Source organism: Crocodylus porosus, unplaced genomic scaffold, assembly GCF_001723895.1.
Source record: "Crocodylus porosus isolate Cpor-Errol unplaced genomic scaffold, CroPor_comp1, whole genome shotgun sequence".
In the NCBI taxonomy this organism is placed as follows: Eukaryota; Metazoa; Chordata; order Crocodylia; family Crocodylidae; genus Crocodylus; species Crocodylus porosus.
In genome coordinates, this window is record NW_017728886.1 from 194,798,623 (window position 1) to 194,822,943 (window position 24,321).

Below are 24,321 nucleotides of genomic sequence, written 5' to 3' on the forward strand. Positions count from 1 at the left end.
TGTTGTCCTTGATGCTTGAAGCTAGTTGGAGTTCAGTTGCAGCCTTGGCTTTCCTGGTTTGCTCCCTGCAGGACCGGACCAGTGCAGAGTAATTCTCCTTGGAGGTGAATCCTGTCCTCAACGAATGCAAAGATCAAGTTTTTGAAAACCATACGTCAGCTCCACTTAGTCATGATCCTGATTTAAGAAACATGATGTTGAAAAAATTAAAAAGACTGGTTTGACCTCTACTTTCTGGTTGTTTCGGATAGTTAGGTCACATTTTCAAATTTTTTTCACAATCATGAGGACTAGAAACTTCCCTTATTTTTAAATGAGAACTGAGAGTCTCACCTATTTACATGATTTTAGGAACTGAGAAAGAAATTACAGATATTGTGAAAAACGTGCTGAGACTGTAAGAATTGACAAAAACACAAAACTGAGGCACAGAGTTGAAAGGAATGAGATGAATTGTAACAATCATAATTCTCCATTAGTTGCAGCAACTCAAGAGAAGTGAAGATTGTTTTCCCATTGCTGTGCCAACCAAAGCCATCTACAAGAGCAAGGGACATGGGCATTCAAATACAATACCCTGAGGTAAACTAGGCCAGGGATTTACAGCATGTCAGCTACCCCACAGTAACTGCTGAAATGTATTTACCCGACACTAAATGAAAGCTAACACATGGTAGCTTGCCCTCTTCATTTATCAGAGAGTAAGAGTATACATTTTGGCAGTTACTACAGTATAGCTGATGTGCTATAAATTCCCAAACTCATTACCTTATAGTTATTGGCATGCCCATGCCCCTAGTCAGGCATTTTATAACACACTTGGTTCAGTGAAAGTTTTGTCAGGGTGAAGATCTCTGGTTCACAATGGAATTTTTGGCCAAAAGTGACTGAGAGAACCAGAATTAGACTGAGAGTAAGCACTGTATGTACCTTAGAACATCCTAGTAACTGATTCTACTTCTCAAATGAGCACCTTAATCACAAACTATAGACTCAATCTCTCTGTAGCTCAGTGAATATATATTTAGTTGTCTGAAGAAGAAAAGATCAAAGGGAGGAATTGGGAGACAGAGACTGATTCTATATCTAAGTGATTAGGATATAGGAAACCTAGAGTCCTAGATCAAACTCATGGGCCAGGAATAGACAGTACACATAAACCAGGTTAAGTGATCAGAAACTATAACAGAACATATGTTCAGTGCACATAAACCAGTTGCAAAATGGCTGAAACTGGTTTAAGATAAACATGGCTGAATGTAGTATCAGACTTAACCGATTTGGGTCAGACCAGCTTATGCAATGTCTGTTCCAGACCCCTTCCCAGTTTAAGTTAAACCACAATCGCCAGCATCCCAGATGTTGTGCACCCTGGATTGTGCTATCTGCTCCAGAGTACAGGGCTGGCCCCGCCCCTCTGCTCCCTAGCTAGAGCTCTGGCAGAGACTGCAAGCACAGCAGGGTCTGCCTAGCGTCCCCCTGTCCCCACCTTGATGTTCAAGCAGGAATTCCCCCACCTCCCATAGCACAGACCCCATCCCCATGGATCCTAGGTATGTGATATGCCAGCTAATGCTGAGAGGTGTCTGTGTGTGTGTGTCTCCAATTTCACTGGGACAGGCAAACAGCAGAGTGTTGGCTTAGGGCTTTTTGGAGCTAATCAACAGGTCAGCTGGTAATCTCCTTCAGTTCCTTCCTTGGAAAAAGCTGTTTAAGAACTTGAACTAATGATAGAAGCTTTTGGTTTGTTGATGGGCTAATAAATGGTGTGTTATCAGCCCCCTGTTGGCTCCCTTGCCTCTCATGTTTGTTGCAGACAGTATGAAGAAGCAGGAAGAGGGAGACTGAAAAGCTCAGTATCATCAACAGATGTATGCACTGCACACCCCCCCACTTTGCCTCAGTGCTAGCCGGGGGTTAGGGTCTGACGACAGTCCTGCCCCTTGAGCAGCGAGTGGGGAAAAGCCTGGGACACAGGCAGGGTGGGGGTTTACACCCCTCCCTAATCAGAGTGTCCTGCCGATGCCTGGCCATGCCTCTCCTCTGTTCAGCATTGTAGAAGGCAAGGGAAGGCTGCTCTAGCACTCCCCTCCTGGCTTCTAGCCTGAGGTGCTGCAGGCATGTTCCAGCATTTCTTCAGTCCAGAGGGAATGTCTGTGCAGTTCCAAACTGGTTCAACGTATGCAGTTTAGACTAGCCTGTAAAGACTGAATCAATTCAGGCTCAGACTTTTTGAATGACTGTCCCTGGCCAAGTAGAACAGGGACTTGAACCTGTCTCCCACTCTCTTTCTCTGATTTGCACTGAGATATTTCAGATTTGTTCTGAAACATATATACAATTTTAAAAATATCCTTGGGATAAGAAAAATATCCTTGGGATAATGTCCTGTCCAGTTTGAGGACATTAGTGAAGAATGGGTATTCCCCTTCCTTTCCAAAGTGTGGCCCTGGCTTACCCAATGACCCTAGGAGATTTATGCTGTTTACAGGCACATATCCTATATTCACCAGTTCTGTAATACTACAAATGTTTCCTCTACTACAGTGCTCAGTTGCCCACAGAAACATAATGTAGCCCAACCTGGTATAAAAGAATTACTTTATCCATTACTGAAATAGAGCCATTTCTGGTGTTGAACAAGGTAGTTATTTAGCAATACAAAGCATGTCTGCTAAACTTGCTAAGGCAGGAAATGCAGGTCAAAACAAGATGATGATAATGTGAACAAGGTAAAAAATTGCTATTTACTTTTAAAAATCTTCATGTCAGAAAGTTAGCTTCTGATGATTATTACATATATATGTAACATATATTCCAACTACATATAGCAGAAAGAGAATTCTTGGGATTTAGGGAAGGATGAGTACAATTTTCTTCTTCTCAAATGTTCATATCACTGTGATGTATACGTATAGTACAGCAACCAGAAAAATCATTACACTGACACTCCCACAGAATTGATTTTCTGTTGCAGTTGTAAGTCTCTTATTAGCAAAAACCCAAGAAGAAAACATACTGTTTTTTAATGAAAGCTGTATGCAACCAATGTCTGTTCTTCCTTTGTCAAAATTTATAAATTTTTCTGAATAATTTTGTCTTTCCAATTGGACTAGTTCTTCACTTGCAAAAGTCAAAAGTTATCAAAAAAGAAATTAATTAGTAATGGATTATAGTTCCTTAAAGTTAATATTTTAAACAGAAGTCCTTCTCCTTTCACACACCTCCACTGAATGGCACTGAAGTGCTGTCAGAAAGCCTAGATGTTACTACAAATCCCAGTTGAGGCAATGTTATGTGTATGTATGCATTGCATAGCTAGTCATAAGTTTACAGAAGAGCAGTATAATCATAACTGCGTTATAAATCTTACAAATAAACAATATATTTTTTAAAAACAAGTTTCTTGAGGCCTGAAATGAGACCTTGTTAAAAATGCCATTCAAAACCACTATATTTTACCATTCTTGTATCTGCAAATAGGGTAAAAACCAGCAATAATATATACTGACTCATTATAAGGGACCTACTCTATTTGCAATTTTGCGGAAATTGCAAAATCAGGCATTGTAAGCAAATTCGAGAAATGTTCATGAAATTCATGGGAAAAAAACCTTACTAAAAATAAACTGTTGGCTCCCCAGTGGGAGGCAGTGGTTCTCATGGCTGCTACGGCTGTTGCAGCCTGATATGGGGGTAGGGGTGCTGCTGGCATGAAGGGAAGCAGTCAGGGTGGCAGCTGCCCCACCCCTTGCCACTGAGAGGGCTGCCTGTTGTATGGCCACACTCTTCTTCACCCGTCAGTTGTGAGGGCCAGGGCCACATAACAGGCAGCCCTCCAGCCAATTAGTGGCAAGGGGTGGAGCTACTGGGGTCCTTGGCCAATCAGAGATATGGGGAGGGCCTGCCAGAAGAAGCCCACAAAGTCAGATGCCTGTCTCCTTGATTTGAGTAGGTCCCTACTCATCATCATATATTTTCTTCCAAACAGCATCATTGTGGTTTATATTTATAATGTGCATACCAGCTATGACCACCAAAACCACTCTGGAAACACCAAATTTAGAGAACAGGTACACTTCCTGTCAACTGGAGGCAGAGTTCAGATTTTAAGCTATCAGGCCGAGCATTTTTCTTTGTAGAAGACTGAAGGTACATGATCTACCTATTTCAACATTCAGGTCATTAAGGAAACACTAAACTATTCACTACAGCAATTCTACAGGACATAGTCTATAACAGACCCTCACAAATCAATGCAGAGATTTGTGGAAGAAAACTACTTACCACCTTTCCGGCATGTTAAATATTTAGTTTCTTCTCAAAAGAGTAGTTAGTCATATACTTTGACTCCCTAAACTTTTTATGCTGTGAAAAATGGAAGGCCCTATGGTCAACAAGAATACATTGATTGATTGTTTACTGGTGGCTGAGATCTATCTTTAGGGGGAAAAGATGGGTATAGGCACTTTTTACTGAAAAATGAAAGTATAAGTTTCCAACAATCCTGTGATATGGTACAGTTACTTAGTAGTTGTGCCACTTTTCTCTTGGCTTCTACAGGCATGTCTACATAGCTGCTGTGCCCAAACCAGGAGTACCTTGAAGGAGCTCATCTCTCAAACTTGCTTGCACTTTGCGAGAAACTAGGCAAGGTATCCTTTTTTAGAGTAGTACATAACCTCTCAGGGTGTTTGTCTCAAGACATGCTAACTGGCACATGCTCAGGACTACTTCAGAGCAGCTGTATTGCCCAACTTCCTGGTCCACTAGGGATAGGCAAGTGGGGCAGCAGCTCTGAGTTCCATTTGAAAAGGGGCACCAGAATTGTCCCTAGCTCCATGAAATCCATATTCCAGCAGCAAAAGCAGCCCTACAGTGTTGCTCTTGCAGCAGCAGCTAGGTGCATGGATGCTGCACTGCTGCTAAAAGAACAACTGAGGTGGGCAAACCATGCTGCAGCTGTGGCAATGGTGGTGGCCTCAGCATCAGAAGCCAAGGACTATATTTGTGTCCCCAGGGTAGGTAAGACTCCTGCCCCCCTCCCCTACTATCAGAACCCCCCACCTCTCTGGTGCTCAACAGTACCCCCCTGCTCTCCCCCAACAACCTTGTTCTCCTGCACAGTTTGCCCAGGATGCAAACCCTGCTCAATATGCGTCTGCTTCCTGGATTTGGTAAACTAGGGGTGGGAGTGAGTAGCTGGGGTGTGTTTCCCTGCCATGCTCATGTTGTCAGCAAGAAGCAATGTACACATCCCTTACATCTCTATTAGGGAAGTTCAGCAAACCAGGTTTCACCTCTCACCTTTTTGTTTAGTGTTTGTATTACAATGTGTAAAAATAATAAAGAGTTTTTTCCAGTCCAGTGAACTGCTCTGTTACAGAAAAATTCTACTCTGGATTAGCTCTAACTTTGTAGTTTTGACATTCATATGATTGTTGTACAACATACAAATTCAGCTATAACTTTAACTATAAAGAAACTGTTATCATGCTGAAAGTGTAAGTATTATCATCTTTGCCTGGACTGGCCAAATGTAGCTCTCAAAGAATTCCCAATTCTTTATAAAGATAATTCCAACCAAGATTCCCCTATGGAAGGATTCTTAACAAAATGAGTGATGCAAAAGTACTGAAAATGGATATAGTTTAATCTAAAAAAGGATAAGTAAATGTGAAACCTTACATGTTCTTATAGACTATTCTTAGTAAAACTCATGTGTAACAGTCAATAAAAGAGAAATATTCTGCAAATGAAAATGCAGAGAATACCATATTAAGAAAACATAAGAATGTATGCTACAAATTTCATAATTATCTAATTTCTAATTAAATAGCTATAATAATAAGTAGTTTAATTTTAGGAAACAAGGAAAAGAACTGATATGCTACAGTAGTACTGTACCTCCTCATGATCTCTAACCGCAGCTTCTACTTTGACCTTGTTGTCATAGAGATCCATAAGGTTGCCTTTATCATTTAAGTAATAGTTCTGAAAGTTCTGATACTCTTGAGCTAAGCAAAAATTTTCTTTTAAGGTCTGTTCCAGTGCCACCTAAAGAGAAAGATTACTGATTACAATCAATGAAAAATGCATACTTAAAACACCATAAAATTTTGGTTAACTTTTAGAACTGAACTGATACACAGAAAATGCCCAGACCAAAATGAGGATATTTTGTGCCCAAAAGTTCATCTAATATCTATCCCAACTATAACACTGGCTCAATAAAAATGTTCACCAAAAAAACCCTTGCTTTTCATATTAGTTTATTCAGCTTGCATACAAATATTCTACTTGGGCCAAGAGAAAAGCCTTTTTCTCAGCACCAGCAGGACAGTGTAAAGATGTTCAAGGGCTTTCTTGTGCAAGAAAAATGGTCCTTCTGCAAGGAGATATACTGGTTACCTCTCCCTGCCCCAACGTGAAAATCTCCCTGTCCTAACCTGAACTCCTGTATGCTTCTCTTAGGAGAGAGAGAGACCCAGTATTTCAGTCCTCTGCTATCTATCCCTTCAAGTGAGAGGGCAGGAAAGAATGCACTGGCTCTCATTTCACATAGGGGTGAGCTGTTAGGGAACCCTGTGGGGACTCTGCCCCTTGTGTTCTGCCCCACTTCTGTAGCAGAGTCCCTCTGGTTCAACCTGGAGGAGTACAGTGGGAGGCAGGTGTGGGGCTAGAGGTCACCCCAAGTCTCAGGAGGGTCCAATCCCAGGAAAATACCTTCCCCCCAGCTGGGAGGGTTCCTCCCATGGAATAAAAGCCCCCACTTGGTGCAGTCCTTCAGTTCCACCGGAAGGCGTGTAGGGCTGTGGAGGTCATCATTTTCCAGCACCTGCAATACTCCCTGTGCTCTAGCAGGCTGCCATGGAAGAACTGCCTGTTGCTCCCCTGCATGCCTCCCAGTGGAATTGGAGGCACGCAGGGGAAGGAAACACTTGTGCTGTGGCTGCAAGTTTGCCCAGGCTTGGGCAGCTTTGCAGTCAGAGTAGATTCCTTGGAATCAGGAATTGGGCTTGGGGAAGCTGTCCCCAAGCTCAGTTCCCAGTCCATGGCCTTTAAACGTTGCCCCAACAACCAGTTGGGTGGCAGGAGTAGGATTTGCAAGGCCTCAGGGGTGAAGAACCGGGTCCAGGGCCAGAGAGACTATCTCCACCCTGGTGTCACCCACCTGGGTGGCATACGTGGCAATTTAAAATCTGGGGAACTGTCCCCAGGTCTGTTTCTTCACATTGCATATAAGGTGATTTTAAACTTGGAGAACTGTCTAATGACAGCCTGGCCCCCTTTCCAGACAGGAAAGAGGGCCCATTGTGAAGTAATGGGTTCCCCTAAGGGTACGGGTGGCCCAGGAAGCAGTCCTCTAGTGCCACCTGGCTGGAAAATTCACCTGTGTAACCTTCTCCATCTTCTACATTTGTTCAGAACATACAAAGTTGGTGAGGCTGTGGTTTATAAATTCATTTAATGGAATCAGGATTTTACTCAGTATGCTGTAGGTCAGGAGTACTCAACTCCTGGCCTGTGGACCATGTCTGGCCCCCACAGCCATGTCATCTGGTCCACGGATCCTGTGGGAAGCTCTACAGGACGTAGTCCTGTGTGCTAGACTGGGCATGCAGGGTAGCACAGGACTCAATCCCAGCATGGGAGGCACAGGTGGGGGCAGCATGGAACCTGGGAGCCCAAACTCATGGGTCCCTGTACCACTTCTGCCTGGCTGGGATCAAGCCCCAGAGCCCTGCACAGCCTCTGTCTGGCCCCTGTATGCTGGGATCAGTTCCTGGGGACTCCCACCTGCCACTGAGATCTGGCCCTGGTTAGTCAGAGGTGGTGTGGGGCTCCAAGGACTGATCCCAGCATGTGAGGGTGACATGGGCCCCAATTCAGCCCATAGACTGGCCCCATGCCATTCATCTGGCCCAGGAGGCTAAAAGTATGAGCACCATTATTGTAGATGAATACTAACAATAAATTATCTGTGGGGGAAACAATAATCAAAAGCAGTACAATAGTAACTTGGGAAACAAATATTTTTTCTCGGCTATTACATGAGTTCTCCTTAGTCATAAAAATACTATAATATAAATGTCTGTAATTTCTAAAACATCTCACAAATCTTTTACAGCAATAATTTAAACTTTTAAATGATCTCATTATTTACAAAATATATACTATTACTGGCACAATTCAAGAACCACATATTTAACGTTAAGACATTTTAGTAGTTGTTTTTCCCAAATCAGAGTAAACTGATTTTCCCTCCATGCTGTCACTATTGAGAAGGATTCTGGTTATTTGGATGCCTTAATGCACATTTCTTTAGCTTAAAATGTTCAGATTGCTTTTAAGTTTTAACTGGACTTCTAATTTCATGGGTTTATAATGTCTGATTTTGCAATAACTACAACATTGTGTAATGTATATTAACTTAGATTCCTCATTTTATACATGCATTGCACACACTCAACCTTTAACTTAGTCTTGGTCTAGGAATTTAATTAATATTTTTTGTAAACAACCCCTGAACAAAATCCAAAAAAGAAAATGCTACCATTAGAAGTGGCTGAAACTTGGAAATTCCATTTCAAAGGAAGTAATGACATTTTGAAATTCCTTATATTTTCCAAATCAGGATTAAAAAACCCCCTCAAAATTTCCCCAGAAATTGAAATGGAAAAGGAAATTTTCCATAAAACTGTCATATTTCATTCTGAAACATTGTTTAGGAATATACTATGACATGCAATAATATGACAGCTATGGACTTTGGATCCTTTAAATTACAAGAGTCAGTTACTATTTAAAACCGACTGAAACATCTTTTTTTTCATGTATGTGGCAGGGTACTGTTGATGCCCGCCACTTTAAGCCAAGCAGCCAGCAGGTGATTGACCAAAAATTGTAGCCATCTCTTATTACCAGAAGTTTGGAATACTTTACAGCAGTACAGCTGTATCAACTTCTTGGGACAGCTATTTTATTTGATGTATTGCTTATGGTTCTCCAATTAGGGGAAGCTTTGAGAGAAGATGGTGGTCACCCAGGCAGTCACCAGCAGGCAAATTGCTAATGGAAACCTGTTATTGAGTTTCTTGAATGAAAGAGAAAACACCAGCCATACTGGAAAAAGGTGGGGTTTTTTGTGTGGAATTAATCCTCTGAAATAGTCCCGTGTCCCCCCCCCGTCCCATTTCTATAGAAGAAATTTTGGTTATGACAAATCACAAAAAATATCCCCCCCCCCAATATAGCTGAATTACAAGATTTAAGCAAGCTTTAATTGTATCTAAGTTCATATTCAGGAACAAGGTCTGTCCCAAATTTAGGTGGCTTATCAAGTTAGCTTGTATAATTCATACCAGTATCTGTAGCCAAAGCATACAGTTGTCAGCATAATGTCCATCCATCTGTTTGGTTCCCAAGCCTAATGACCATGTACCTGCTCATTCCAGTGTGAACCAACTTTGCATACAATTCTGTAGTAAGGTCCAAACTCAGATCTGTGGATCCACTATGAAACACCACTCTGCTACCACACCCTCCTCACTGTATAGGTACTGCAGCTGCTGCCACTGCAGAATATCCCCAACCAATACTGAATGTTTTTAATACCAAAACATATAGTAGCCCTCATCTTGGACCACTATCGTAGCGTGCTATAAACTGTACAAACACAAAACAAAAAGATGGTTTCTGGCTCAAGGTATATTAAGGTAAGGTCACATATCTAGGAACAAAGAATGCAGGGTCCCTACAGAAAGTGGGGACTGTACCCAAACAAGCAGTGACTGAAAAGGACTCGAGGTCCATAAGGACAAACAATTCACCTTGTTCTCTCAGTGTACTGTCTTAGTAAAAATGGCCAATGTAACTGTTAGATGAATAAGTAGAGGAGTGGCCAGTCAGAATAGGGAAGGCATTTTTACTTGTGAATATGCCCAGTGAGATACTAATAGTGGAATCCTGACGATAGTGCTGTTCTCCACATGGTAAAGAAGATGGTGAAAAATTGGAGGGATTAGAAAAATAGTATAAAAGTGATTCAAGACTGGAGAAAATGCTTGCTAATAAGAGTGTTAGAGCTATTTAGTTTATCAGAAACAGTAATAGGTGACTTCATTAAAGTATATACCTTCAATGGGAGAAAAAAATGAGTATGAAAGTTCTCTTTAATATAGCTGAAAAAGGCATAACAAAAAACAGTGCAAATTCATATGATAATTATTAAAGACTGGAACAAACTACCAAAGAAGTGGTACCAAAGGAAATGTCTTCAAATCAACATTACACACTATAACAGGGAGCCTAAGGCTCCTGTTACTTTAAGGAAGAAACAGTACCAGGGAGATCCTCAGGTGGGGAAGGCTACTTACTATAGGCCGCAGGAGAACAGGTTTCCAGGGGTTTATTGAGGAATGCCTATGGCAGAGTGAGCTGTGCTGCAGCAGTCCTCTACAGCCAAGCCTGCATGGGCAGCAGAGTATCTACTGCAGTGCTAGCTACTCAGTAATAGTACTGCAAGGCAGAATGCAGCTTAGGAGCTAAGGCAATGATGCAGTGGCTAGGCCAGCAGCAGCAGCAGGCTACTCTTAAGATCAGTAAACAAGCTTAAGCAGTAAGCAAGCCTAATCAGAACACCTGCCGCCTGTCCAGAGCAGTCACCTGATCAGAAAGGGGCAGGGCCTGAGAGACGAACCCAGGGCTTGAGCCAGGTCAGGCAGTCTGGCCCCGGAGGCTGAAGGGGAAGGCTGGCTGGATGACTGACAGAGACCCCATTAAGCTTGAGAACGGCAAGTAAGGGACCTGTAGCCTGAGAAGGGTGAGAACGAGAGTCAGGGACTCATAGCCAGAGAGAGGCGAAAACCATAGTCAGGGACCCGTAGCCCAAGAAGGATGATGCAAGTGCCCAGAGGAGCAAGAACCAGGGTTGTAGCCCTGGAGGGGAGAGGTCAGCCCAGAAGGGCGAAGACCAGGGACCCAGCTGACCAGAAGGGCTAATTCTGGGGCTGGGGACCCACAGTGAGAGACACAAGGGCCAGGGGCCTAAGGATACTGTTTACTGACAGGGATGAAGCTGAGAGAGCCAGACCTGAATCCATGGGTCAGGGCCAGAGGCTTGTAGCCAGAGGAACAGGAGGTTGAAGCCAGGAGAGCTGAAGCCTCTGAAAGGGATGAAACAGTACAGTAACACCAGCAAGGCATGGGCACTATAGGGAAGGTAGGAAACTACAAATAGCCTATAAGGCAACAGGTGCCCTGGGAGGTATATTCAGCCTAGAGTGAGGGCAGAACTGGGGACCAGCAAGGTACAAGAGGGATTCACTGGTAGGAGGATAGAGTGGAATTTACTCTAGGACCCTTGGGAAGCTTCCCTTTCAACAGTCAGTAAAGAACATCAAGGCATGGCAGGAGGGAGAAAAGGGAGGGTACCTTAGAGCTAGAGCCTAACAGGAGCCACCTGGCCACTAGGGGGCATCATGGCTGCCCCTGGAGCACTGGACTTGTTTACATGCATCTTTAAGGAAGATAGGCTTTAGGATCAAAGGAAACCAGGGCTGGAGGGTTATCTAGTCCAGTCCCCTACTCAGGGCAGGATCATCCCTGACTAACATATCCTTGCCAACTGCTTTGTCAAACTTAATTTTGAACATTTCCAGGGATAGAGACTTCACAACTTCTCTAAGCAATTTCCTTAAATGTTTGACAGTCAAAAAGTTTTTCCTAATATCCAACCTAAATTTCCTCTGCTGCAGTTTGAGGCCATTGTTATTAGTACTGTCCACTGCAGTCACAGAGCAAAGGCTATCTCCGTCCCCTCTGTAATCACCTTTCAGGTACTTGAAAACTGTTATCAGTCTTCTCTGACCTCAGTCTTCTCTTCTCCAAACTAAATAATCCTACTTCTTTCAGCCTTTCCTCAGAAGTCATGCTTCATGGGCCTCTAATTATTTTTCTCACTCCTCACTGTACTCTTGCAATTTATCTGCATCTTTCTTGAAGCATAGGGTCTCAAACTGGACTCAGTACTTCAGGTAAGGCCTCACCAGTGTCAGTGGAAAAATCACTTTCCTAGATTTTTCAAGAAACACTCCTGTTAATACAACGTAGAATGTTGTTGGTTTCTTTTGCAACAAAAATACACTGTTGGCTCATATTCAGTTTATGGTCCACTGTAGCCCCCAGGTTCTTCTCACAATACTGTAGCCAAGCTAGAGTATTTAATAGCCCCTTTTGGCCTTAAAATCTATTACTAAAGTGCAAGTTTCACTTGTAAATCATAGCATATACACTCAGCCAACTCAACACTTAAGAATTATATTGTGGCTCTTAACGTACACATAAGTGTTTTATGGCAATGACAATAGTTTGGAATATCAGTTACAGTTGAAGTGTTCTATGCTGCCCATTGTTGGATAACTCAAGGAAGTAAAAAAAAATAAATGCAAGGATTGATCATACCATAAATGAAGGTTTAGGTTATATGCATACATTGTGGTAATGAAAGGGACCACATCTCTCTGCAGATTATGGAAGAAGTAGGATTCACCCCAGAAATCCTCTAAGATGTATTGATTCAACATAGGCCTCTTGTGGCTATTGCCAGAAAAAAAAAATTTTGTCTTGCTGAAAAGGTGGTGGTGAAAATACTTTTCTCTTCCAGTTTTGAAGAGGAATTCTACCACCTCACCTGTATTATTTTTGCTATTCTGGCCAATGATGGTGTACCTACTTGCATAAAGTTGGGAAAAGAAACAGTAAAACAAAATCTACTTCATCAAAAGATACATGCATTTTTAACAATTTTAGGACCTTTTCTTAGCAAGTGAGCTAACTTAAGAAAATCTGTCTGATAATAAACCAATGAAGACCTAAAGAAAATCATGGACTTAAGAGGTTAAAAAAATATATATTTTATAGAATTATTTCTAATGGAAAACTATTAGAGCTCTCATGCAGCTTGTTTCATAACTATAGAAGTTAAGGAACTAGAAGTTGGAAACTATGACATTCTATTTAAATGAGGTCACAAGTGACTCTTCCCATATTTTTTATGCTTTGTAATTATCGTCTGAAACTCCTCTTGAGATTTGAACTTAAAAATGTAAAAGTACTATATATTTAAAACAAATCAAACTGTTAAACCAGTCATAGTGAAAAAATCCACATTGTGAACATTAATGTGTATATAAAGAAAATATGAACAATGAATTCTACATAAAAATTATGTTACATGAATAAAACTAAAATATATCAACAAGATTATATTAAAAGTATATATCATTTCACATTGTTTGCATGCATTTTAAATGTAAACATTCAACTTGTTTAATAACAATTTTTTAAAGAGCATATTCAGAGGAAGGGCTTCTGATGTCTAGGGAAACCTACTACCTAGTTGATTTTTCACCTGAAAACAACAGAAAGACCTAACCTGTCCATTTATCATTGTATAGAGCGAAGGACAAATATGTTAACCAGTCATGCTACATAAACAGACTACAAATGATGAACAATGAAAGAGTTCATTTTCTTATTGAACTGCAAAAAGTGGTTATCAAAAATAAGTTTATTTTATGCTATTTAAATACAGAACAGCTAGCTCTGTTTTAATTTCAGTTTTCATAATGACAAAGGCTTTTCTGGGGAAAAGGACACATGGAGATACAGGGTGCTATTGTCATACCTGATACAGAATAATTGTTAAAATCTCAACAGGCAAATCAATGAATAGTTTTTATCATCATACATTTAATTACCGCTACACAGTTCAATCACCCATCTGCACAAAATAGAGACCTGAATGAAAGCATCTCAGAGAAAACAGGTTCAACTGGGTGAGACAGGGGAGGATGCCGGTCAGCAGAGGGAAGCACTGAATAACTGGAATCTGACTATTAAAATATGTTGCAGCTCACCTTCTAAATGAGGTAGGTTGGTGAGGGCACACTCCATCAATATTCCCTTTCCTACACTAGTTACAGATGGTGCACTTGAAAATCTCATTCTAGTTTTAGACGTATTATTGGTTCCCGCTGTATTCTTTGTTTTAAGCATATGGCTAGAATTGGCAATTCTTCTAAAATGACAATGAACTCTTTAAATGCTCCCACTGAATCCATCCAGTTCAATATTCAGGTTTGGCTGAGGTCGGACTGTCTCATCATCTTTCAGTCTCCTACTGGGCCCTAGAGCAGCAACTGACATAAGTAAGGAACAATGGTTGATAGAGCTTAAATTATGCATCATAGGGGTATTTCTCTGACTATGCATCAGAGCAAGGTATATCTCCACAAAACACATTTCCCAAATTCAGGGAGAGCCTAAACTTTGTGGCCTTCAGAATCTGGTAGAAACTCTTCTCTTTGGGGAGTTATATTCAAAATGACATGATGGAGTCACTTGGCTTCTCTTTGAATGGAATGCTTCAAGTCTTGAGGGTAAGCCAAAACAGCAATATGCATACACCATTCATAATTATCTTTAAATAAGAGTATGCACCATAATAATCTTCTGGAAATAATAAACACAGCACAACTGGAAATAATAAACATAAAGATGTCAATTGTGGTAAAGAAGAGATGTTTATTTCCCTTAGGAATTATTTCAACAGACAAGGTACTTTCCAAGAGGGCACTTGACATTAATATGCTACAAAATATCCAGTGCTTGCAAATAATTAACATTTCTGCAGTATTTATAACAAGTTTATATACTTAGAGAATGATGAGAGTACCATGGAAAAATTAACCACAGCTGTTGTAATTGCAAGGTTGGTAGGGTATTTAAGGGCCAAACCAGACAAGGCCCATTAAATTAGACTAAGGCAGTGCTTCTCAAACATTTCCTCAGCATGACCCCATTTATGGCCCCATTTCCTCAGCATTGCCCTTCACTCCCAACCCACAGCCCCCCACCCCTGCAACTCCATCTGCTGATGATGCAACTCCATTTGGGTCGTGACCCACAGTTTGGGAACTGCTGGACTAAGTTATACTAAATCAGTGTTTCTTAACCTGTGGGTCATGACCCAAAAGTTGGTAATAAGAATATATGAAAGTGTCGCAAACAAACTTTAAAAATGGATTCTCCTTTTAGGAGAAAAGCATGGGAAACAGTGGCTTTTTCCTTACAGGCTGGCAGAGTTTTAGTCTGCAAGGAGCTGCTTGGGCCCTCCCTGACCATACATCTACCCACTGCCCCACACACTGAGGGCCTGGGACCTGGAGGCAGGGGACAGAAGGTCAAAAGTGAGGGGCACTACGTCTGGACTGGCCATTGATGTTTACAAATGGGTCGTGATACAAAAAAGGTTGAGAACCACTGTGCTAAATGATCCGTAACATTCATAAAGAGAAGATGAAGTAGACATTCTGTTCTCTTTGTATTTTAAATCTAATAGAGACAAGCAAATGAAGGGGAAATAAGTTCTCTTAGGTCTTCTTTAACTAGCTTCTCTGAAGGAAGAGCCAAGGGTCATTATTCTAATATTTGGCTTTATATCAGAACTCAGTTCCTAACACTTCTGAATATAAACATCTAGATCAGTGATTCTCAACCAGAGCGCCAAAGAACTTTGGTACGCCTTGAAAACCTTTCTAGGGTTCAATATTAGCACTGGTAGGTGTGAAATATGATTAACAAAATAAATTCAGAGATTTCACATAGGAATCCATAGTATTAAAACCATTCTGACCTTTTGTGGTCTGAGTTCTTTGCAACATAAGAATTGTTCTATTGTTTTTCTATAGTCAAAAACAGAGTGAAAACTAAGCACTAACATTTTCTGAAGAATGCCTTAAATCTATTGAGGAGTGCCTTGAGTCTAAAAAAAGAACCACTAATCTAGATGCTAAGCATGAAAGGTTACAGGCAAACCAAGTCTTTTAGGGCCCCCAAAATGAGAAGACCTTTACTTCTCAGGAAAAAAGAAAAGATCACTAGTATCTGAACTAGTAGACAGAACTAAGGCAGTCAATGGGTACAGGGAAACTGTAGATACAGTGTGCATGAACAGACTGTATACCTATTATCAGATCTGAGACAATAAGAGCTTGGTAAAGACAAAGTTTTAAGCCTGATTGATCTCCTTTAGATGTGAAGAACCAGTATATGCCAACAAGTCTTCAACTCTGCAATTCAGACCTGAGGGCTCACAGAAAGACAGTCTTCTATTTCTCGTTCAAGATGTAAAAGACTCCTGATAGGACAGTCCTAGGAGACTGACTTCTTCAAAAAATTTTAATTTTTGAAGAAGTTCCTTTAGAAAAAGTAGACCTGAAATGTATTAGTTGGGATCTTGATGCTTCTTCCATCAAGAGAAACTTGAGCTTTAAACTTCTACTCAACTTAGTATTCATTCAAAGGTAAGCTAGAATGCTAATGTGCTTAATTTAATTTAAAGATATATTTGAAGATGGACTTCTGTTCATCTAGCACCAACAAAATATAAGAGCACTACCAAAATCCATAGCAAGAGAACTGATAGAAATCAATCCATTAAAACACAATAGTACAGAATCCTTTCTAATTACTAACAATTTTTTTAAGGCTATACAATATAAATCATTATTAGACTATTCTAAATCAAAGAGAATATGGCAGAGGACAAAAATGAATGTTAAGAGTAGATAATGAAGACTGACAATCTTGTGCCTTCAGTGGTAAGAAAAGAAGTGCTTTAGAACTGCAGCCCTTTTATATATCTTATGCCCAAAATTTGGATTTGCAAGTACTGTACAGAGTACTTTCTTTAGTTTCCCATTTGTGGTGCATTTCCTGGAGTACAGAATTACAGAGACAAATTTAAGATCAATACTTGTTGGTCAGATAATGATATATCTATAAACATGATATAAATTCCTTTGAGTTACAAATCCAATTGTCAGTTTGACCAATCATTCTGACAGTGATATTTTATTCAAAAGATAAGAACAATTGATTTTGACAATCAGGTGCATCAGCACAATACACTAATTATTAAAGGATCCATAATAATCAGCTGTATTACTTACACTTGATGTTGTGAGAAATGAAATTGGTTTTCCTGAGCAGTGATGGCTGTTTCTTTTCTGTTTTTGGAATATTTTTGGAGAAAAGGTTACAGTCTAGCTCCTTGTCAGCCTCTAAGGTGTCTCCGTGTCCATGCTGCAATGCCTAAAATGTAGGCACCTTGGCTAAGAGCATGATCTTAATCAATAAAATTAGTCACCAACGCTTCCTATAGAGAAACCATGGAGATTTGGGTGTCTCCTCAGTGGGAATCCAGACTACCTGGTCACTCAGAAGAGGTTCATCTACAGCTAGGCAAAAGGAAACATTAGACAAAAGGGGATATCTGAACTCCTAATCCTTTTCTGATCGGAAGTACAGGATTCAGGACTACAAGGACAATGTTTCCATCGTGTCAGAATACACGTGGCTAAGAAGACAGTTAACTGAAAGTAACACTGATTTCTGAATAGGTGATTACCATGACTCCCTCTCAGCTCTTAACTGGTTCTGCTGTTTCTTAGCAGGGAGGTCACAGAGGGTAGTGATGAGAGAATGCTCTTCATCCTCTTGGGACCTATCCTGTCAGGTTTCCCATGGCTCTGTCTTGTTGCTCCTCCTATTCATTGTGTATATGAAGCTGCTGGACACATTTGTGTGGAGATTTGGAGTATCAGCTCTATCTAATGTTTTCATCTGACCTTGGCACTGCAGTCTCAGTCCTTTCCCAGTGCCTGGCTGCAATTTGGAACTGGATGTGGATGAACTGGTTGAAACTTAATTCAGATAAGGCAGAGGTATTGTTAGAGGGATTTAAAAACCTGGGAGAAACTGGGACACCTATCACTGATGGTTTTTAGCCTCCTGTTGTCACTCAGGTTTGCAACCTTTGGATGCTCCTGGGTCTTTTGCTGCACCTGGAATGTAAAGTGGTAGCAGTGGCTTGGAGTGCCTTTCATCAAATCCATCTGGTGAGAAGATTGTGACCACTTCTTTCAGATTCAGATCACGCCACCATCATCCATGGCTTAAGGCTAGATTACTGAAATGAACTCTATATGCCCTTTATAACCTTCCAGAAGTTGCCTTTCGTCAGGAATGGGTTGCCAGAAAGACATAACTGAAGTGGTTCCAAAGTCTGTACTGCTTTCCAGTAGCTTTTTAGGTGCAATTCAAGATGTTGGTTTTGATCTGTAGGACCCTAAATGGTCTGGCCCTTACCTCTCTAAGGAATGGCTTCTTTCCTTATGACCCATCACAATTCCTAAGGTCAGCCCAGAGCAATTTCCTGCGAGTACCATCAATGCACCAAAGTTCTCTTGGTGAAAATGCATGGGAGGTTGTTCTCAGCAACTGCACCTCAGTCCTGGAACTCCTTCCCCCTTTCACCCTGACATATTCCAGAAGCATCCCAAGACCTTGCTATTTGGGCAGCTATTTAGCAAGGAAGGGTAATTTGGACGTTGTTTGTTGGGGGAGGGTTGTGTTAGTTTTTAATAGTCTACCTGGTTTTATAACGTATGCTGTTCTATTTGTTCCTTTGTTCATTCTCCTGGTTTATAAAAGATTTTGTTATCTTACTGTAATGCACCCTGAGCCTTTGGCCACGTACAGACAGACATGAGGTACAGATGTTCAGGATTTTTCTCCCCAGAGAAAAAATGGCTGCTCTGGGAGAAAAATAAACCAAAAGCAACCAAAGTAAAGGTGGAGTGTAAAGGTCTATATGTTCTCTTCTGAGAGAAGCCACAGCACAGCCCTCCAGCATCCTACCTTCTCACAGAGACAATGTGTCATTCACTGGAGTCAACTGTTCCACCTAAGCCACACTGTGCAGCAGGGAGACAGGGTGCTCCTGATGAGTCTTGTTCAGCCAGTCAGGGATGCCCTGTGCATGCTGCCATTCTGTCTCCAGCCAGACTGAAGAATCCCACAGAGTACACTGAGATGTGGGCATGGGAGCCCACGGGCACGGGAGCCCACTGGCTGTGTGGCATCAGCACTGCAAGTTCTCTCCTCCTTAGGGACTCAGCATTCAAATGTTTGTTCAGGCATCTCTCGGTAAACTTTTCTATGAGAAAAACAAACCCAGGAGAATTCTCCCAGATCATCTGAGTCTGTCTGCACAGACTTTGTTGGGAAGGGAGTGTATAAATCAAATAAATAAATAACTACATAGCAAGTATGCTTGTCCAAGAAATTAAAATGCTGGGTGCTAGGCCCTTCTCATGGGGATTAATAAGCAGCTGAGTCCCTGCAGACTGTGGGAGCTAGGAGTACATCTCAATGATTGTGAAAGCACCCTCCCTACCTGGGCATCTTCTGTAGATGCTGCCGGCAAATGTATGTACTAAGGACCTTTTGTGCTTTAGTATTAGATCCTACTAAGGGATGTGAGGAGGGTATGCTGAACCCTGATTGAGTGAGCTCAAATAGGAGTCCAGGGATTTAACTTGTTGATACCACATACTGATCTAATATAGTTTGCAATCAACTTTAACAGTCTCTTTGAAATTGGTCTCCCTTTGGATCTGCTGCCAAAAGAAGAAAATAGCTTAAGAACTTTGTATTAGACTAGACCTATTTGTACTTACATACTACAAAAGTTTTATTTACACCTGAGGTATGAATTTTGCTTCACTATTATTGAGAATATTGAGGTCTTACAAAGTATATGTGTAAGCATATATACTGACTGATATAAAAGTCTGAGACCATGCTTGAAATGGGGTTTCATTGTTCCTCTGCCTTCATAATAGGGTTGGAAACTTATATCCTGCTTCCCAAAATAATGGGCAGTAGAAATACAACCTTCCTTGATAAAGAAGAGGCACAAGTAAAAAGAACAGTTCAGCTGGTAATTCTAACAAGGCTGAAAGAACTAAGTTTAAAGTTCCACTACTGCATCGTTGTTCTAACTGAAGGATAAATATGAAATAATCTTCAGAAGTTTAACTGATAAAAGAAAAGCCAGGTACCTTGAGGGCAGATGGCACGTTGAGACTGGCTAAAGTGAAATTAAAGGTAAACTTTTACCAATAACTCTAACAAAAACACTTTAAAAATAACAAGTTCTCCGAAATAAATACAGTGGAAGACTGCTTCAGGTAACAGTTTTTTATAACCCACTTTGTTGCATGAATTCTTATCGTAGAAGACTTCCTGCTGTTCAACAAAATCCTCTGAAACGTCACAGACAACTCTTCACAGTAGACCTTGTTCAGATTGTGTCCATACAATGTTGTGTGGGGAGACTGAATACCAAAATGACACAAGACCTGGTTTCTCTAAGATTATATCCCTTTGATTGGCAGCGTTATACATGATGATTAGAAACATGTAAAATTTCCCAAACACAAAACTGGTGAGGAGATGCTGGAGCTATTAGAATTACATGAGTCTGGTCCTGTCTCACCCTCTTCAGCTCTGTAAGAATTGCTAAAAACAGAAGAAAGGTATTAAACAGCTATGGACAGCACTGAATTAGTAAGATATCAGCTATTGAGACTGAACTTTTCCCTTCCCAAGAACAAAATTATGGATACCGTGCGTGTCTTTGGTAGTGAGCAGGTTCACCTGAAGAATTTTACATTGGGAAAGACTTCAGTCTTAAAGACAGTTTTTATGAAGCAAAAGTTTTCCTACTTGGATTGTTTGCCAACTTGCTAGCCTTCCTATGAGATGCAAAGACAATAAAAGTACTTGATTTATGCAACATCACTCCGCCAACAGTACTACTTCTTAACATAAAGGACTGAATCTTGCACCTCTTTATCTAATACATAGCTGTTAGATTTTCTTTCAGGATCTGAACATTTATTACTGTTTTCAATGCTATTTGGGCCTGAAGAAAAGCTCTGAAAGTAATCTTGTAAATACAAATTTTGGCTAATTAAATTTATGTACTTTGGTCCACTGACAAACCATTTTGCTTCAGTGCACATAATAATAATGCACATGACTTGTATTTACTGGTTGTCTTGGTTGAGATTTCAAAAAAGATGGCCTTTTATGAAGTAATGTCCCATAATTATTCTGTAATGATAGGATTTTAACAGTCCTTCTTTAGAAGTGGTAGAAAAGATTTGTATGCCAGCCTCCTTGCTCACTCAGTTCTAAGACATTTGTGTGTTGTTTTACATCTTCTTGTGGCCATAATCTGTGTTCAAAATTGAACTAGATATGCCTGAGCCATTTTCTGAGGTGCAAGCAATCAAATTTGTGCTAGCATCTGAAAAAACTAATAGACTTTTTAAGCAAATGTTCTCCTGGATTGTCCATTAGGCCAGAACATTTTCCAGGACTTTACAAACTCACACTATGGATAACTGGATGGGATACTGATATATGTCACACCTATAACAGTCTAAAGTATAATTCCAAATGTATAAATGATCCATATGACCTAGCATGCTTTGATATTTTCTGACTGCTGACAGAAGAGTGGTTTCTAAACCTGATATCAGGTAGTAGATATTTTGCAACATTTTCTGTAAAAGAGATACTTCTACTGTTCTAGTGTTTAAGTCTGTTCCAATAAATTCTATAGATGGAGATGCAATCAGGTTTGACTTCTTGACCCTGAGTTTCCAACCTAAAAAGCAGATAAGCTAAGAACTGCTGGAGTAACTGGAGTAAGAAAGTTTTGGGCACACATGTAGACCATGCTGTTGAAAATGAGCTGACACTAGTATTTTGTGAACATGTGTTCCAGCCAAAAGGTCATGCAGAAACATTCTGAATTGATAAAGATGGTTTTGTCTCAAAAAAAAAAGAATATCCAGTAGGCTGGATGTATTGCCATGAAAATAAATGTGTTGTAAGTCAAAGGTAACAGGTCAGTCAATGGAATGTAATGGGAATGATCGATGGAAGAGTCAACAGTCAAACACTGATGCAGCAGATAAAGAAGTTCAGGCACCTGAACAAGAAGTACCATCCCCCTTTCTTTTCCAATATTAGAAAACAACAGTAAAAACTCTGTGGAATAAATGTTCTGAGTGATTGGTTATACTGCAACCAAACTCTAGAAGACAGAATCAATCTTTTGCGACATTACATAGGGCCGTGCGGCATTTCAGTGGAGAGCTGGCCCAATTCAGTGGCTGAATCTCTGAATCCGAATCAAATCAGAAAACTCTTTAATCTCTCTGAATTGAACTGGAACTCTCCAAATCAATTCAGAGAGGTTCAGAAAGATTTAGGGATTCGGACATAGACACAGTTTTAAATGTTTTTTCTACATACCTCTAGGTAGCAGGCAGCTCATAAATGCTGGGACACATGGAGTGTCCAACAGAAGCGCGGGGGGATCCCCAGTGCACTCGGCAGCAGACCCGGAAGTGGACCAGAAGCACTTCCGGTCCACTTCTGGGTCTGCCAGAGAGCACATTGCAGATGGCATTTGGTATCTCTTTGGAGGGCCTCCCTGGCACCAATGCAACACTGGGACCCCACAGGCCTGAAACCATTGTTGGGGCTTCACCCCCTTTTCTCTGGCTGTGCCCCCTCAGCCTAGGTCTGCCTTGGACCTTGGTTGTTCTTCTTGGGCTGCTTGAGCCTTGGTCCTAGTCTTGCCCTTCTCAGGCTGCTCAGTTCCCTGGGGTCCCTGGGCCCAGGCAAGGCTGCATTTATGCTGCTTGGCCCCCTAAAGTTTATGACCTTTGCAAGGCTCTATTCTGAGTGCCTCTCAGGTGCCCCCATGGCCTTCATATTACCCCTGCAGTCCTCTGATCTTAGACTTAAACATGACACAAATATAAGCAAGCCACTTCCCAGACTAAACTTTACCCCTGCTCTGGGGCAATGCCCCACCACAAGCCAGGCTTCCTCTTTAGCTACTCAGCTCCCCTGGGTAGCTGAGGAGTCCATGGACCTGAAGCTCCTCTCTCCCAGGAGCTGCTTGTTCCACAGCATGAAGGGCCAGCCTGCCCCTTTTGCCTCAGGCCTTGGGTTTATATGCCTCTAAGCCACCCCGTTTTCCAATGATGTGCCTTCCCAGCCACACACAGGGGTTTCCCCTTTGCCTAATGGCCAGCCTATGCTCCTCTGCTGCAGCCCCATATAGCAGGCTTGGATGACTGCACTTTCTGTTTAAAGTGACATGAACCTCTGACTTTCCAGCACTGCTTCTTGAATGCCTTGCAGATCATACACTTGCTGCCCTCCTAAACAGTGTAGTCTTACTGTGTCCATTATTTAAGGAAATTATTCTAGTGGTTCACCTATGAAGGTGAGGAACCCCAGCAATAACCATCTAGTCTAAGATAATAATGTAATAGAACTTTTTTTTGCCAAATGACTAGAAAAAATATTTATCAAAATACAAAATAAAAAATTTAGCTAGCACTTTGTGGAGGCAATATCCAACTGGCAAAGATTTTTTTTTTACCTTGTAATTAACTCTCTCAGGAAACAGCACACTAAAATACCATCATTTAGACAATTTCCAACAAGGACTGGAAGAGCTATTAGCATGAGAAAAACAAATGAAGAGTGATATTGTTAAGTGATCAAAAGACAAAACACAGAATGTGGGAGATATTATAACAAATATAAAAGTTTCAAGCAGGTTTGACTGAAAAGGAGGTGCTTGAAAAGAGAACCTAAGGAAGTACCAGAACATTAGTGGATTCAGAAAAATTAAAAGTATTAAAGCCCCCATGGCTCACCAAAAGCATCCGGGAATGTCTTCTAGATAAAAGAGAGGTGTACACCCAATGGAAGGGAGGGGCCATCACCAGGGAGGATTATACTGTGGTTGCTTGGGGATGCAGGGGGGCAGTCAGGAAGGCCAAGGTGGGTATGGAACTGGGACTAGCTACCCAGATCAAGGACAACAAGAAGTCCTTTTTTAAATACATAGGAGGCAAAAAGAAGGTACCGGGTAATGTGGGGCCCCTGCAGGACATGCTAGGAAATTTGGTCGTCACACCAGATGACAAAGCTAACTTATTTAACGACTTCTTTGCCTCCATTTTCCTGAGCAGGAACAAGATCAGCCCCTCACCGGGCTCCCCTCAGGCCCCAGGGGAGGTGCACCTAGGCCAAGGGTCAGGGAGGATCTAGCCAGGGAACTTCTGGAGGGACTGGATGTATTTAAATCAGCTGGTCCGGATTATCTCCACCCCAGAGTGCTGAGGGAATTAGCTGAGGTCATTGCGGGAACCCTGGCATGGCTTTACGAGCACTCGTGGTGCCAAAAGACTGGAAGAGGGCCAATGTGGTTCCCATCTTCAAAAAGGGGAGGAAGGAGGACTCGGGAAACTATAGGCCAGTTAGTCTTACCTCAATCCTGGGTAAGCTTTTTGAGAGAATTATTCTGGC

General features: G+C 41.3%; 1 protein-coding gene across 1 annotated transcript in view; it reads right to left on the minus strand.

Annotated features, from left to right (window-relative positions):
• The window catches only part of CCDC178 (coiled-coil domain containing 178), a 292,890-nt gene that overhangs the window by 89,826 nt on the left and 178,743 nt on the right, over positions 1–24,321 (minus strand). The window contains exon 17 of the mRNA XM_019547626.1: positions 5,908–6,057. Coding sequence (XP_019403171.1) covers positions 5,908–6,057 — 150 coding nt within the window. The remainder of the gene's footprint in view (positions 1–5,907; positions 6,058–24,321) is intronic.